This window comes from Suncus etruscus, chromosome 7 (assembly GCF_024139225.1).
Source record: "Suncus etruscus isolate mSunEtr1 chromosome 7, mSunEtr1.pri.cur, whole genome shotgun sequence".
NCBI classification, from domain to species: Eukaryota; Metazoa; Chordata; class Mammalia; order Eulipotyphla; family Soricidae; genus Suncus; species Suncus etruscus.
Genome location: NC_064854.1, coordinates 116,732,190 through 116,750,383, shown reverse-complemented (window position 1 = coordinate 116,750,383; position 18,194 = coordinate 116,732,190). Strand labels below are relative to the sequence as shown.

The 18,194-nt window shown below is 34.8% G+C and overlaps 1 protein-coding gene across 3 annotated transcripts in view; it reads right to left on the bottom strand.

Moving 5' to 3' along the window:
• The window catches only part of CFAP20DC (CFAP20 domain containing), a 286,437-nt gene that overhangs the window by 111,385 nt on the left and 156,858 nt on the right, over window positions 1–18,194 (bottom strand). For all 3 annotated transcript variants that reach the window (XM_049777338.1, XM_049777341.1, XM_049777339.1), the window contains 4 exons: window positions 17,530–17,646; window positions 14,802–14,924; window positions 12,480–12,820; window positions 218–583 (listed from right to left, as the gene is read on the bottom strand). In XM_049777338.1, the coding sequence (XP_049633295.1) occupies window positions 218–583; window positions 12,480–12,820; window positions 14,802–14,924; window positions 17,530–17,646 (947 nt within the window). The remainder of the gene's footprint in view (window positions 1–217; window positions 584–12,479; window positions 12,821–14,801; window positions 14,925–17,529; window positions 17,647–18,194) is intronic.

Sequence of the window (18,194 nt, the reverse complement as noted above, 5' to 3'; positions counted from 1 at the left end):
TTAAAAACATGAGGCATTCTATTAGTATTGGGATGTGCAATATACTTTTTAACAGCTGCTGCTTCTGAGAAAAAACACATGTGAATAGAAAAAAATACATTGCCAATCACCCATTGATGAAAAATAGATATTGCCAAGGATTGTGTATAGACTGACGCAGAAAAGAACATAGCAGGATCTACTTCCCAGTTAGGTAAACCACAGTGAAACCACTTACAGATACTTGAGGTTTTAAGCTCTGCCCTGAGATTTCCTTCAGGGTAGTTGGGTTTACTGCAGCTGGCACTTGAAGGGGTGGTAGTTCCTTGGCTTTAAGAATGGAATCTGCTGTTTTCTGAGATAATTCATTCTTTTTTCCAGGGGAAGAAAGGCATGGTACAGGCACCAAACTTGTTTCAAAGCTGTTGCTATCTATTTGCTTTGCCAAAGAATTCTGTCTTCCTGGTGCTCCACTTTTCGCATGTGCACTGTTTATATATTCTTTACTTGTCCACATTTCTGCCTTTACAAGCGAGCTCTCAAAAGTTAACTGAGTTAACCCTGAAGATGTTGGGTCTGGAAGACCCTGGCCACTGTGGTTATCCTACATTGGGGAACAAATGAAAAGCATTTTGAGCTGAAACTTGTGAATAAGTTATTGAGTACAAGCTATTTATAAGTTCACAAGTCTATGAATAAGCAGTGGCAAATATATGGATATATAAATATAAAGACTTTACTCTGAAATAAAAATACAAGCAACTGAGAACAGTAGCACAAGTAAATAGAAACCATTTGTTAAGATGTTCTAGTATGTTTGCCTCTGGTATGGATATGGCATAATTTTTACAGCTAAGTAACAAGAGAACATTTCAGAAACAGCAACTCAAATATGTACATCCCAAAGATGTCTAAAAGAAGAGGATTTATATGAATTTATCTTAAACTTTTCTAAGCGTTGTAAAATTTGACTTTCCAAATAAGCTAATTCCATGGACAGAGAAAGGATCAGAACTTAAGGCATTTAACTTACTTAAACAGAAAAATGCTGCTCTATAAATGAGCATTTCAAAGTACGTTTGCTTTATATTATTATACTATGGCAGTCTTATCCTTTAAAAGCAATATGATAATAGAATATATGTGAAACATTTTTCTTACATGAAAGTTCAAATTATTGGGTCTAGAGAGATAGCACAGTGGTAGGGTATTTGCCTTGCATGCTGCTGACCTGGGACAAGCCCTGTTCGATTCCTGCTGATCCATATGGTCCCCCATCCTGACAAGGGGCAATTTCTGAGTGCAGAGCCAGGAGTAACTCCTGAGCAGTGCTGGGTGTGGCCCCCAAACCAATCAATCAATAAAGTTTAAAATAAGAAAATTCAAATGATAGATTTTTTACAAGAAATAAATAATAATAAACGTAATTACTCAGAAAGCTGAAAATTACAAAAATTACAATTGTACATCATTTTGGGGTTATTCTTGCAAAAAGCACAAATTTAAAATTTTAAATCTGATAAGTGAGGACTTAAAAACATAATACCAATGGCCATGAAGGCAAATAATATAAAAGAGAAATAAAGTGCTGTTTCACAGTTGGTAGATTTTCTAGTATAAAAGAAAATCTAATGTGATCACTGAGTTTGCCATGGTAGATTTTTTTCCAATTTGACTCATATATATAACATATAGCAAATAAATGGATGTTAAAGTTATAAATTTAGGCAAAAATTCAATATATGAACTGAATATATTAAGGACCTTATCTGATTCCTATTTCAGTGATCAGTTTCTCTAGCCTTCCATTTGTTTGTTTTCCATACAGAACCAAATGTCCAGATATTTCCAAGTCTGGAAATTTTTTAATTTAAATTTCATTTCTTTTTTTTTTTTTTTTTTTTGTGGTTTTTGGGTCACACCCGGCAGTGCTCAGGGGTTATTCCTGGCTCCGTGCTCAGAAATTGCTCCTGGCAGGCACGGGGGACCATATGGGACGCCGGGATTCGAACCGATGACCTTCTGCATGAAAGGCAAACGCCTTACCTCCATGCTATCTCTCCGGCCCCAATTTCATTTCATTTTATTTTATTTTTGTTGTTGCTACAATCAGTAGAACTCAGGCCTCATGCTAGGCTCTGCTCAAGGACTACACCTGGAGGTGCTTAAGGTCAATAAGTCCAGGGAGGGACTCAAGGTAGATAGATGTGTGCAAAGTAAGTGTCTTAACTCTTGTAGTATCAAATAAACTTCAAATTTAGTATATCACTGTCAAAACATGGATGGAACTGTCAGACAATTTTAGCATTTTTAAACAAGATATTTAAGTGACTGAATATTTTTTTCTGAAAATTTGTCCATCTTAGACTTCAACAATATGGATACACTCTAGGGTGAACGTTAGTGGAACTAACGTGTGTAAAATGAGAAAAATCTTCTCTATATTGGCTAAAGGACAAGAGAAGAATGTATTTTTTTTAGCTAGAGGAATTTATTTATCTGTATGTCTATCTTTGTTCTGCCACTTCCTTTCTTTGTCATCACACCCAGCCCTAGGAATTGATCTAGGTGGAGCAGACACTGGAAATAAAATTATAGAGTAGAAGGTACTTTAATCTACCACCTAGAGACTACTATGCAGGTAAAAAGAAACCAATGAATGATTGATTAAAAGCAGGGTGATGCTATGATGATACAGAACAGAAAATATGGATATGTGATTGTATGGTGTAGATAGTAGAAAGGGAGGTCATTTGGAGACAGTTAAATTACTTTAATTAGGACGCAGGTGGCTGGGTTAAGGTGATGGTTGTGATGGCTAGGTTATAGTAATTTGAAAGTTCTGCAGAAAAGCTATAAACATGAAGAAAGTGATTGCAGAAGAAAGTGATTCTGAAAATATCTCAGACAGAGTTTAAGACCCCTAAAACTGTTATGTTATAATGTTCTCTTTTTGGGGGAAAGTGGTTAGGTTAAGCAGATAGCTATACCTCAGGAAGCTCACCACAAATAGTGATGAGTTTAGTTAGAGAAATAACTACATTTTGAACTGTCCTAATAATGAGAATGTATGAGGGAAATGGAGAGCCTGTTTAGAGTACAGGCGGGGGTCGGGTGGGGAGGAGGGAGACTTGGGACACTGGTGATGGGAATGTTGCACTGGTGATGGGGGGTGTTCTTTACATGACTGAAACCCAAACATAATATACTCTCAAAAAAGTTCAGATTATAACCCCTTTTAAACAGCTTGTCTGTGGATAGTCAAGGATGACAACTGCAGTATCTAAAGATATTTTTGTGGACATTTCAATTTTTAACCTATTCTAGGCTAAATTTTCATGGCATATAATGGCTTTATTGTCCAATAAATGCATTTCTTTATAAATTACAGAGAATGGTTGTTCAGAATCCCAAATAGTGTAAAGATAAGGATCGAGTCAGGGTATTAATCTATTGTCAATAAATTGCTGCAACTCAATCTCACTTAACATCAATGTCCTAAACTCACCAATAAAACAACAAAGAGTGGGGCCAGAGCCTTAGCACTGCAGAAGGTGTTTGCCTTACATGCAGTCAATTTGGGTTTGCTCACAGGCATCCTTATGTTCCCCTGAACCTGCCAGGAATGATTTATTTTCTTACTTTTCTTCTTTAATATAATTATTTTATTTAAGTACTATGTTTACAATATTGTTCATGGTTGAGTTTCATTCATGAAAATACACCACCCTACACCAGTGCTCATTTCCCGCCATCAATGACCCCAGTTTCCTCCCCACGCACCCAGTCCGTCCTCCCTCACCCGACTGCCTCTGGGCAGGCATTTTACTTCTCTCTCTCTTTTTCTATGCAAACCATAGTTTGCAGTGTTTAAATGAAGAAATACCATGCATATCACTTTATTTCTTTTCAGCACCCAGTTCTTGTCCAGAGTGAACAGTTCCAACTATCATTGTCATTGTGGACCATTCACTACCCTAACTGCTTTGTAGCAAGCTTCCTACCATAAACTTGTCTTCTTGCCTTCTTCTCTATTGACTCTGGATATTGTTACCATACTATCTTTTATTTTTATTATATCCAACAAATGAGGGAGGTTATTCTATGTCCATCTCTTTTCCTCAGATTCATTTCACTCAGAATAATCTCCATATTGACAGGAGTGATTTCTGAGTGCAGAGCCAGTAGTAACCTCTGAGAACTGCTGGGTGTGGCCCCCAAATTTCTTCCAATCATTCTGAGGTATGAGAGACAGTTCAAAGGGATGAGCATATGCTTCTTATTGTTTGGCTTGCATTCAGCCCCTGGCACTGTATAGACATAGAGAACCACAAGGTGACCCCTGAGCACAACTGGATATGCCCCCAATTCTACAAAAATTTCAAACAAGTCTGAAATAGAAGTTAACTAGATAGTTTCACTCACTCAAATTATGAAACACAAAAGCAAATGAACTGGCAAAATATCATTAAAATGAACTCAAGTGTTCAACTCTGAGCACTACTTGGTATGGTCTGGGTATGGTCCCTTACCCTAACTGAAAACTAGCAAATTAAAGCTCAGTGAGAATTATGAAAGTTACCAGAGCAAAATGGGAAGAGAGGTGGGAAGGATCTTTTTCTTTTTGATTGGAATTTGAATGGTGGTTGTGGGTGTGGTGAGTACTATACATACAGATGTCTGAAGCTGAAACCCTGAAATTCTAGTAGGATTATAAATCCAATTGTATATTAAAAATGTATTCTACTGTTAGACTGTGATTTGTCTTCTACAAAAAAATTCAGTTGAATTTCCTACAATTATTACATACAATTGGCAGTGCTATTTATGAAATTAAAAATCCACTACAAGATAACCTCTATTTTTATTTTTGTTTTTTTTCATACACCTGGCTCTATGCTTAGGGATCACTCTTGGTGATGGGATTTGGGGGAACATTTGAGGTACTGGGATAGAACACCCAGGCTATCCCATCCATATACAAGATAAAAGAGACATGAAGAAATAGAGAGAAAGTGAGAGAGAGAGAGAGAGAGAAAGAGAGAGAGAGAGAGAGAGAGAGAGAGAGAGAGAGAGAGAGAGAGAAGGTATAATAATTATTCTTGGGGCACAGTCTCTGGATTACCATGAGATTTTATTCTATATGTGACAGACAGAATTCGATCTTGCAATAAACATTAGTTCAGTAAATAGTTATTAAGCACCTGCAATGATTTTTCCAAGGTAAACATTAGGTAAACAGGTAGGAAGAATACAAACACAGTCCTTGGGAGTCAAAATATTAAAAAAAAATCAAGTAGAATAATAAATCCTAAAAAGGGAGGATAAGGTATAAGATAAGATAGAAAATGTTATTTTGAAAGTTTCAGGTGTACTATTGTAAGAATTTTAAAAAGTACATGGAAAATAAGATGACTACTGTATCCTTTAAAATACTTAAAAAATCAATACATTTCCTTAGAAGTATGTTTTTTTCTACCTGTAGGTATGGCAGATTATAGCCCTTCTTCCTTCTTCTAGTTTATTCAGGTGTAAGACATTTTCTTTATAACTGGCATGAACAATGATTATATATAGAAACATTTATGGGAATAATATTAAGCCCTTATTTTTCCTAGATAAACCTGGTTTGGAGATGGACCAAGAAAGAAACAGATTTAGTTATGTTCCCTAGTGAGCATTTTCTTAGTTGTAGAGGAGCATTTCCACAGTAATATGCTTCTATGCTATTTTAAATATTAGAAAAGGACAAATAACTAAGTTTGCACAGGGCACTAAATGCTTACTTCAGCTGTCTCACAAACATTAATTCCAAATTATTTAATATTTTGTAAAGTAAGTAGAATAAATCAGGAAATCATGACAATATATACTTTGATTTAAAGGGCCAGATATGGTGCTCTCTAATCAAGCATTTGCTTTCCAGGTATGAAGTCCTGAGTTCAGTTCTTGGCATTCTCAGGGGCCAGGGGTAGAGAAGTGAGTATTTCAGTTTCTCTTTTAGAGAGGAAGAAAATTAACAATGAAAAATTGCATGGCACTTTTTTTTTTTTTTTTTTAGGAACAACACACACATTCAACCCTATTCCTTTCTCTAGCAATTCCATTGACTACTAAAATGGATGATCTTGTAGTTTCATAAATTGTGGGCAGTCACCCTATATGGAAAAAAGAAACTGAATGTGGAGACAATGAAAAATATGGTAACAGTAAAAGGATTGTGAATGCACAATGATCAAAAATTCAAAATCAAACATGTAATAAATCCAAGGTGCTTCTGGCAGAACTTGCCTCAGACAAGAAGAGTGAAAAAAGTCCCTAGAATTACAGATGATGCTTATATTGATTTCACATGCGTAACTCATTTAGTCTGAATATATCTTTGGAAGAATTTATATTTACATATATAAAATTATAACAGATGCATTTATTATATGTCTAAGAAGATGCCTTGCTATGATCTGATTGAAAACAACCATTCCCCCCTTCCCTTTGGTTTATCATTTAACTACTGAAACCTTACAGCAACTGAATATAATTTGTCAGAGTGGTAAGGAAATTGGCATGCCATTTTCACATTCAAATCATCTGTTCATCTGTTTCTCTGAAAATCAAATATAAGAATGCTTTTAATTTAACTTAATATATATATTTAAAAGTTCCCAATCATTTGAACTGTTTGTCTTCAGAGCTCAGAAACATTTGTTTTTTAAATATTCAATCACACCCCAGTGCCAGGAACATCAATAAAATCTGCCTGATTAACTGTAGCACAGCATATGTATGCAAAAGATGAGAATGATTTCCCTGAGGAACCAATACTTCCTTGTTGAACTATGTTTCTTAAAAGGACATGCAGATGGGCATTTGGACAATTGTTTTTTGATGCACACAAAGGACGAGTCTTGCTGAGTTGTAATTTTAAAAAGATAATTTTAATGACTCTTGAGGGCCATCTACTTGGAGCAGATGGAACCCAGGCTCTTTGTATTAAAACTTTAATGCTGATTGAATCAGGATAAAACTGTCCAAGATTTTGTAAGAGTGGATGTTCATACTTATTTCTATTTCGATTGATTCTTTTAATTTAATCCATTGTGAACAAAGTCTTACTGAAAATTCTTAAATGATCAGTGACAGATACAGCTACAATATTTCAAACAGACTTTTAGTGGTAGTTTTGAATTTGAAATAGAGATCAAGTCAACAGGAATTCTTTTTTGGGCATTATCTTAATGACTAAATATGTGAACTGACTAAACTTCCTTTCTTCTTGTTTTTTTTTTTCGGGCCACATTCAGCGGCGGCACTCAGGCATTACTCCTGGCTCTGCGATTAGAAATCATTTCTGACAGGCTCCAGGGATCATATGGGAGACTGGGATTGAACTCGGGTCAGCTATTGCTGCAAGACAAAGGCCCTTCCTGCTGTGCGATTGCTCCAGTCCTTGGTGGCACTCAGCCTCTCATGGCTCTTTGCACAGAAATCATTTTTGGCAGGATGGGGGAACAAATGGGATGCTGAAGATTGAACCTGGGTCAGCCATATGCAAAGCAAATACCCTACCTGTGCTATCGCTCTGGCCCATCCATAAGTATTTCTTGATAAAAGAAATATCCCTAATCACATATTTATGTGCAAGGTGGCAAGATGTTTGTGTTTTAGCAAACGTTATAGAGTATTCTTATAAAGAGGCAAATTTTTAATAATGAAATTGTATATATACACAATTGAATATTATGCAGTTGCAATAAATGATGAGATCAGGGCCGGTGCGGTGGTGCTAGAGGTAAGGTGTCTGCCTTGCCAGTGCTAGCCTAGGATGGACCGGGGTTTGATCCCCCAGCGTCCCATATGGTCCCCCAAGCCAGGAGTGACCTCTGTGCACATAGCCAGGAGTAACCCCTGAGCGTCACCGGGTGTGGCCCAAAAACAGAAAAAAAAAAAAAAAAGAAATGATGAGATCATGCAATCTGGAACAACTTGTATGGAATTTGAGGATATCATGTTAAATATATTGAGTCAGAATAAGAAAAAATGTTTTCATTTACCTGTTATATAAAGATAAAGAGGACAAGGTAATGCAAGGAATCAAAGAAAGGATACCAAGATTATCCTAGATCCTAGATTATACAAAGGTGAAAACAGAGAAGGAAATAGAGGGGGGAAGCAGAGGCAGTTCAGAGATAATAGGGGGGAATGTTAGGCATGTTGGGCATATTGGTTGTGTAGAACATTAATATAAGCCACAGAGGCAATATTACTGTAAGGAAGAGACTCCATTACAATAACCAAACTTACAAATGTGCATGTGAAAGGGACAAACTGGGGAGTGGGAAAGGGAATAAAGACATTGGTGGAGTAAAACTAACATTGCTGGGGGAATTAGTGTTGGGACACACTGTGTGCTTGAGACTCTTATGAACAAGTTTCTAACCATGGCGCCTTAAAGAAAGAGATCAATATTTTATATGCTCTTTATGGGGCACAGCATGACCCCATGAGCTCCATTATGTGTAGCCCTAGAAGCCTCCCAGGGTGTCACCTGGTGGTCCTGGAGCACTAGATAGTGATGGATGTGGCTCTGGTGTTCTCCTGCCCTAGAGAAGCTGAACAAAACTTCATCCTTGGTCCCTATCTAATTTGTTGGCCCGATAGTTTGAGAATTGCTGGGAGGAGTTCCTTGAGACCCCTTCAAAATAAAAACCAAATAAGGTTATCTTCTCTAACAGAGAAGATAAAATCGCTCGATTAGTTTTGAGTGAATCTTGAAATTCATAATGCAGATAGAATAAATAAAATAAAATAAAAATTCAAGGCAATCTATTGAAAATGTTCCTCTTTTTTCCCCCACTACAGACATTGATATTTAAAACTTTCTAAAGGCTACATGGGATTATAAGCAGCCTCATGTTGTATAATATCCTTTTTTATTTAGTGTGAGAAAATAAGTTCAAGTCATTAGTCAAGTATGTATGGGTGAGTGATTTAGAGTATAATGTAGAAATATTTACACATACGAAAAAAAATAAAGTAGATTAACTACCGAGTGCTAAAAAAATGACTTGAAAATATCAGTATCAGGAAACAGAAAGGAGGACTAATACGGTCCTTTACATTTGTTTTTAGTAACTGTGTTCTATTAGGCTTCCACAAAGTTATATGGAGATCTGTGAGATTCTAGCTAATCTGAACACCAAATGTAATTAATCCACATCAGGTACAGTCAAATATTGATTCTCCCTACCCCAAAAGCTCCAATTTGGACTGTTACAACAGACAAATTATTGGCCTTGCCTTGCAAAAAAATTAAAAACCTCCTATAGTTTATTGGGAGAAGTTATAGTATTTCTAGATAGAAAGAAATTAAACTAGAGAATAATAAAATACTGATAGAGTTACTACTTACAAGTTTCACACTAGGTTTACATATTAGTAAACATATTGGGAATAAAGACATAAAATACACAGAGCAATAATAATATAAAGAAGCTTCTTTTTTCTTTTAGATGCTGCAATAGTATCAAAGGCATTTGGTTTTAACAACTTTTATAAGAAAATTCATTATCCATAGTAGCCTTGATTTTATAGATCACAAACTATAATTACTTAGTGTTTCTTAAATAAGGACAACTAAGGACAACTTTAAAATTATCAGGCATATTAGCATGAATGGGAATAAAGATAATGAAAAGCATAAAATAATAACAAGAGCATATGAAAAAATACATTTGAGTCTTAGACTAATGAGAATTTCACATGTCAAAACAGTTATTTAAGTTTTTTAGGCCACAGCCAGTAGTGCTCATAGATTACTCCTGTTGCTTTGCTCAGGGACATCACTTCTTGTGGCGCTTGGGAACCATATGGGTTTCAGGGATTGAAATAGGGTTGGCTTTGGACATGGGAAGCACCCTACCTGCTGTATTATTTCTCCATGACAATTAGTTACTAACAATTTAAATTATAACTATGTATTATTAAAAGTTTATTTTAATGAACCTTTATTATCAATGAACTATATATACTTTTCCTTTGATTTAATGACAGAATTTCTTTTTGTCTAATTTTCCACTGAATAAATCCAATTTCCTTTAGACAATTCTTGAGTCTCTTTTAACAACAAATTGTAACGTTCGAGTGAAATAAGAAATGTAGTGCTCTTGAATACATCATTATTTATGGCATTGTGTTTCTGGAGTATAATTTTAAGTCTAATGATATAACTATAAAACAATGAAACTAATGGAAAGATGCCTAAATCTACAAAATGTATATTTCAAAAATAATATGCAGAAAATCATTGTATATATGGAACCAAATTTCCCAGTAATTTATAGTTGGTGAATAGAAAAGGCAACCTACCTAAAAACAATTTACAAAATAATCCCAGTCTAATAGAGGAATTGTTAGAAAGTGTAGAATTTGTTTTATAGCTTGGCCTATTTATTAGCTGTAATTTTGTGATTTAGTTGGTGTCTTGCTCCTAATTGCAAGCCTTTCTAGCTTCTTTTATATGATAAGACTTCTAAGCCCTTCTCTCTGTCACTCTTAGCAGATTTTCAGACAGGTATTAGCACTGAGATCATCCCACTACAGATCCTAGCTATAAATTATTGCTCATCTGACTACAGAGATAGGCCCGTTTGAATTTGGGTAACTGACTTTCTTTTGAATTTCACATGCCTGGAGATAAGTAAATTTCTGCATTACAAATGTTGAAGAAGTTGAGAAGTTAGAGAAAAAAATATGAAAAGTGATAAGAAATTAAAATATTCAGAACTAGCCAGAATTCTTTTTTTCCCCCCAAGAAGTGCTACTGCTTTTTCTTAAGCTTATCCTTCATTGAATAAAAAAGCTCCTAAGGTGGTATTTCAGGGTGGCTTTCCTATATTTCCCACCATGTTCCAGTGACTACCATTTTTTTTTTACCAATCATTAAATTTACATCAGAAAGCTAAATTTTAGGTAATAAAGATGGTACTTAGGGAAAGGATAAGCCTACTTTTACTAATAAAGTGATGTGGACTGAAGAAAATTATAGAGGGGTGAGGCACTTTTCTTGCATACTTCCAACCCAGTTGGATTCTTGGGAGCACAAATGGTTCCCTGAGCACCACCACCTATCGATCATATAACCAAGAGTAAGCCTGGAGAATCACCTAGTATGGCCCCACAACAACAAAATAAAATGGATATGAATTAACATAATATTATCCAATTAATACTTTAAAATAACTTACAGCTCGAATTGTGAAATACTAGATGTTACAACAAATGCCAAGTTATGGTTTTTATATAGTTCATGTTAATTCCAGTGAAAGGACAAAATGCTGGCTCAAGTATACTGTTTATGCATAAAAGGTTTTTATAATATTTTTATGTTTGATATGATTAATAAGTTTTATGACACCCAAAATAAAGGGTATTATGACTAAAGAATTTCCTCGTATCTTTGCTGGAGAAATTCATTAAAAATTGCACAAAACTGTAATTACTGTCTGAACAATTTTAACACATTCTCAACTGGTTCTGTAAGGTGGTACTATGGGCTGACTCTATATCCCACTGTCCAAAAGATTATCATCTATTATAATTATTAAAACAGACTATAAGAAGTTTTCTGTTTTTAAATGTCTTAATATTTAAAACACTTTTATATTTAAAATTTTAAAAATTAATTATATGACTTCTACATAGTGATTTTAGTGCTTTTGCTAAGCCATCACTTGACTGTAATTTGTTTCTAAACTATTTTTTAGAATTACTGGTGTACATAATTGAATTAAAAAAATTAAAGAAATTTTACTGGTAAATCAATCTCACAAGAGGAAAATTACGTATTAAATTTTCAACAATGTTTCATCATACATTTGGTTTGATTTTTATTAAGGTTTCTTAAAATCTGTATGAATTGACTAATTTTTAAGAGATTTCTAAATACTTGCAAACAGAAGACTTCCTGTAAGGTAAATCCCAGCACTAATTCATGATTCATTATCTAAACTTTAATTGGCACAACTCTTGAAATTCAGGGACCATATGGAAAATAATGAGTCCTAATAGGTCTAAGGTGAAAAGATGGCATGGGAGAAAGAAAGCCAGTAAACTGCCAATTCAGAATGCTTAGCAACAGCAGTGCCATTTCCCCAGAGATCTTGAACAACATGTTCTCAGTGGTTTACTGGTCTTGCTATCATATAACTAAAGTGCATATTATTTCTTATTCTGTGAGACAAAGATTAAAATGAAAATCACAAACCAAACTTAAAACTACTTTCCATAATTAAAAATGAAATTGGCTGACTGTTAATAAAAAAAAAAGGCAGCAATTTAGTTACCATAACAACCCGAGGCAACTGTTGACTGACATCGCAATCTGCTGCCTTTTTATAAATAGCAGTTGATTTCCCCTCTTTCTTTTCAACTAGTTTTAGTGCACACTGAAACTAATGGAACAACTGTGCTTTTAAAACGACATCACTCATCAAGCAATGTACCTCTTCGCTGCAGTCACTGACATAGAAATCATCTTCCAGTTGGGCATCTTTCTTTGTTATGCTGTTATTTGTATCCTTGTTTAGATCCAGAATAAATGGGCCACCCTCTGGTGACACACTCTGAGTCTTTCCATGGGGTGCTGATCGTGGTCTTGATGAAAAAGTGAAAATGTCCACTGGCACATTCTGGGTTTCCTTTGCTTGTTGGTCATGTTCATTTTCTTTGCTGGCTTCTTGCCACACATGTGAGGAGTTGCAGGAATTGTCATCTAGAAGCAGAGATTGTTGACTAGATGCCAAATGGAGAAGTCGATCACCCTTTTCAGGAAATATCCACTCATCTGATATTTGGGAAAGATGACAAAAATTAGATTAGTCTTCCATAATTGTTGCTTTAGGCAGGTAGTTGGGTTAAGACTTCTTGCTGTTGAAATAGATTTATCAAATCATGCTCAAAGTCAAGGAATGCAATTTATCTGACATCTTATAAGCTGCTAAACATTTAACTTGATCAGTGCCTATTGCTACTGGCAAATCATTTGCACTTTCTCTTCATCTGAATAAAACACCGGCCAGGAAAATTTTAAGTCTGAAATAATTATCGCCTATCTCACAGCATGCTCCTCATAGTACAGTCTCATTATTTTGACATTCCAGGTGTGTGTGTGTGTGTGTGTGTGTGTGTGTGTGTGTGTGTGTGAGAGAGAGAGAGAGAGAGTGAGAGAGAGCAAGAGAGATTAAATATTAAAATACTATTTTAATTGCAGAAGGAAATTAATCTCAAATTTTTTAAACAAAGTAACAAGACAATATCCAAGTATTCAGAAGAGAAAACCATGAAAAAGCAACATACAACAGATCTTTACTAAAAATTACATTCACTGCCCCAAAAATACTATATCATATTTCATCTATTTCTTAACCTGAACTATCATTATATATTAAAACTTTCCATAGAAAGGACAGTAAATGTTCTCAGAGAACACGCACATTTTATCAAGAATCTGTAGGTATATATATATATATTCCTGTATTACTTATATATATATATATGTATATATATCAAATTATACTGAATTGACCTGATCTGACCATTTCCACATGGCATGTGGAGGGTCAGGAGAGAGTGCTATTGCAGGCAGATGAGATAAATATATTCACTTGATTGTCCTCTTTTAAAAGGGCACAAAATCCTTTTACATAGTGTTAAGCATATAGAAGGTACCTTGCAAATATAGCAGTGATTTAAAGATTAAACAAACAACAATGTGCTGCATGACAGACATGGATATGTAAAGAAAATCGAAGGAAATAACACTGATCATCTTCATTACAAAATTAAACCATTTGTATGATCCACTGCCAAACATATACTGTCAAAAAGTAAAAGTAAAGTCTTGATATGTGAGTCAAGTGGTAGAGACACTGCCTGACAGGTTGAGGCAAAGAGTTCAGTCTCACGTATCACCCATGTGCTGAATGTGATTTTGAAGGTACTGAATACAGCAGCTAAAATGTGTAAATTCTCACAAGTGTCATGATCAAATGTTCAACCTCCAGTGAACATTGCAGAAGTTGAGTGTGTTCCTCATCACAACAAAACAAAAGGGAGGGCAAAAGGGAAAACAGTAAGAGGATTTGTTTCTACACCACAGAAACTAAATCTCACTACCCATGCTTTTTTGGAATTTGTAGTTTACCTCAAGTATTTTCATATCAATTGTAATGAATGATTTGATGTGTTTTCTTAGGAAAATATGTAAATTACTATGTAATCACAATATTGCAGCAAACAAGATAAATGCAAGAATGATCACCTAAACATCTAATTAGTTTTTCTACACAGTCAGATTTATGCTAGAGACACTAATTGCACCTAACATTTTAATGAAGGTTTTAACATTGCATAAATAAGACTGACAAACTACAAACAGTTTTCATTTATTTTCCCATTTCTCCTGCTAAAATAATTTGCTTTTAGGCCAAATATGACGATGGGCTCAATTTTCTACACTCCAACCATATCCACTAAAAAGAGAACTAGAGAAATGCAACAACTAGAAATAATTGAGAAGTGTGATAATGAAAAAACCTGGGAGTTTTAAACTTCCATTCTAGACAGGACTACTTACAGTACAGTAAAACTTGTAATTTTTATTTAGTGAAGTTTGACATGAAATGGGGATTAAAAGATGAGATGGAAAAAGGAAGACATTTTAGAAAATGGTTGTAGGACAACTTTCCAGAGTGATCAGCTTTAAAGTATTTGATAGATTCATGCTTTATTAATTATTAACAATTAGGATATAATAAAGATGAAACCTGTATGATCAGGTGACTGGGGTCCTGCAGTTCTGGGGTGCAATTGTTCTTCTCGTTGCTGGGAGAGAGTGTTGGGGGTAGTTATTTCATTATCTTCATTCCTGTTATTTCTTGAAGATCTGCCTTTATTAGAATAAATATTTTTCATGGTATTACTATTATTGGAATTCATAAAAAATTAGTCTTTGGTGATGCTGTTATATAGTACACTTTTCTATGTTCAAAGGTGACAAACAGATTATATTAAAAGTTTTCTGGCTTTTCTCACCAAGGTACAATGTTTTATGATAAACGCAGTTGCATTTTCATAAAGCTTAATAATAATATTCCTTGATATTTGGATGGGAACAATTTAGATTTAGCTTTTATAATATGTGATAAAGAAGAATTCAAAACACTTAATTTTAAGGGGTCTTACTATTTTTTCATTTTGCTTCTACTAAAATGAGATATTTTTCTTAAATTAAGTTTTTTTATTAATATCTTTATTTAAACACCTTGATTACAAATATGATTGTAGTTGTGTTTCAGTCATGTAAAGAACACCCCCAATCACCAGTGCAACATTCCCATCACCAATGTCCCAAATCTACTTTCTCCCACCCCAAAACCGCCCATACTCGAGACAGGCTTTCTACTTCCTTCATTTATTCACATTATTATGATAATTGCCAATGTAGTTATTTCTCTAACTGCACTCATCACTCTTTGTGGTGAGCTTCATGTCATGAACTGGACCTTTCAGCCCTCATCTCTTTTGTCTCTGAGAGTTATTACAAAAATGTCTTTTATTTTTCTTAAAACCCATAGATGAGGGAGACTATTCTGCATCTATCTCTCTCCCTCTGACTTATTTCATTCAGCATAATAGATTCTGTGTACATCCATGTATAGGAAAATTTCATGACTTCAATTCTCTAGACGGCTGCATAATATTCCATTGTGTATATGTACCAGTTTTTTTAGCCATTCATCTTTTGAAGGGCATCTTTTTTTTTTAAGATAGCAGCTAAATTTTATTTTTACTTTAAATAGTGTAGCTTACAGAGTTGCTCAAAATACAGTTATTTCTGGCATTTGATGTTTCAACACCAATCTCACAACCAGTATAACTTCCCTCCACAATTGTCACCAATTTCCTAATCTCTCATTTGCCTGTAAGATTAATGACTTTTCTCTTTTCCTATTCCTACCCTCATTGTTAGAAGATCATTAAAGCTAGCCATCTAGGGGCTGAAGTGGTGGCGCAGGGTGTAAGGCATCAGCCTTGCTTGCATTAGCCTAGGACAGACCTTGGTTCAATCCCCTGATGTCACCTATGGTCCCCCAAGTCAGGAGCGATTTCTGAGTGCACAGCCAGGAGTAACCCCTGAGATGAACCAGGTGTAGCCCCAAAACAAAACAAAACAAAAAAGCTAGCCATCTAAATATGACTAGAGGAAGTACAATAAATATGGAGTCCCCTGCAAAGTATCATCCTTAGAGAATTGTCAATACTAGGCTTGTCAAAAATTCCCTGGACAAGCTCCATTTTTCAGGGCATAGCTTTAGTTGGCTATTGGTCTTTATATAATTCAGAGCACCTGTTGTGGGAATAGTTCCATTCACTAGGAAAATTTTAGGACCCAATTAAAAGTGTTTTTGTGTCTATAGTTGATAGTGAAGGGCATCTTAAGTTTTTTACTAAACCTGTCTTTTTCTTTTCATTCAGGTTGTTTTGATTTTTTTTTTTTTTTTGGTTTTTGTTTTTGAGCCACACCTGGTGACACTCAGGAGTTACTCCTGGCTATGCACTTAGAAATTGCTCCTGGCTTTGAGGACTGTATGGGGCACTGGAGATTGAACCCAGGTCTATCTTGGGTCAGGATGCCTTTGTATGCAAGGCAAATGCCCTACTGCTGTGCTATCACTTTGGTCCCTTCATTCAGTTTTTGAGCCACACCAAGCAGCTCCTCAGGGCTTACTCCTGTCTCTAAGAATCATTTCTGGTGGGGTGAGGGATCATATGTGGTACTGGAGAATGAACTTGGGTCAGTTGTGAGCAAGACAAATGTCCTACCTGCTGTAATATCTCTTTGTCCCAAAGATGTCTACTGGGGGAAGGGCACATCTGGCAATTCTCAGGAGTTACTCCTGGCTCTGTACTCAGGAATTACTCCTGGCAGGGGACTATATGAGATGCCAATGACAGAGCCAGGGTTGGCAACATGCATGACAAGTGCCCTACCTGTTATTATTCAGGCCCCTAAACATTTTAATGTCTTATTGGTTGAAAATAGTTTATGTTTTTTACCTCCGCTAGACAGGTGGCAAGAAATCCATAGGGAGAATGTAAATGCAAAAAGCAATCTGAAAACCAATTTTCATAACAGACACACAAATAAAGATGAAAATTATGAGTTAAGTTTAATTTTACTAAAGTATGCAGATTTAAACTTTTTATAATTTGGATCATATTTTAAAAACAATGATTTAAGCTGATGTCTTTGAAAGTAAAAATAGGAAGTCCTTTATTTCTATAGTACTGCTGATTTAATCCAGCAAATCTTTGTTAGGGCTCTAGAGCAATCCTTTTGCAGAAAATTTGATTTCAATAATCTCTATGGAACAGACATTTATATTTTAAATGAATTGGCTCATAATCCTTTGAAATTTACAACCTGCAGAGAGAGATCCTTTTGCTCTGAATAATATACAGACATAAGATAATATTGAATTAGTGTCATACCGCTGGGTGTCTCTGTCCTTTCTCTGCTGGTGCTTTTTAAACGTAATCTTCTCCTGCTATTATTCTTATCTGCTGATGGTTCTTGAGGGGGATGTGGATGTATAATATGCAGATTGGCTGTACATTTTCATATTAGAAAAGACAGAACAGAAAATACTATATGGCTGAAGTAAACTCAATTAATACAATTATAAATCTATTTAGAATCTTTAGGAATCATTTTGATATAAAATAAAACTGCTTCATAAACACAATTTATTCCTTCTTAGGAAATAAGTGTTTATTTTTATTTCAATATTAGAATTTTTTACATTTCTAAAGTATCAATACTTTATTCAAGTAATAAAAATTTATAGAGGACTATAATTTGATTAATGTTCATTATATACCATGATATAAAAGTATAAAAATAGCAAATCAATACAGAAAAATTTATTTTCTTTAAAAGAGGAAGTGAATTTAAATATAATTCAATAAGAGCTAATAGAAGTTTCACCAAGAACACCAGAGAACTGAATGTAAATTCAAAGAAGTCCAAAGTTAACTTAATATTTTCTTATTGGTACCATATAAGTATATATGTTCATTTATAAACAATGCATAAAATCAGTCAGTGAATGTCTAATTTCTCAGAATCATATTCAGTGCTTAATTCAGAATCCTCA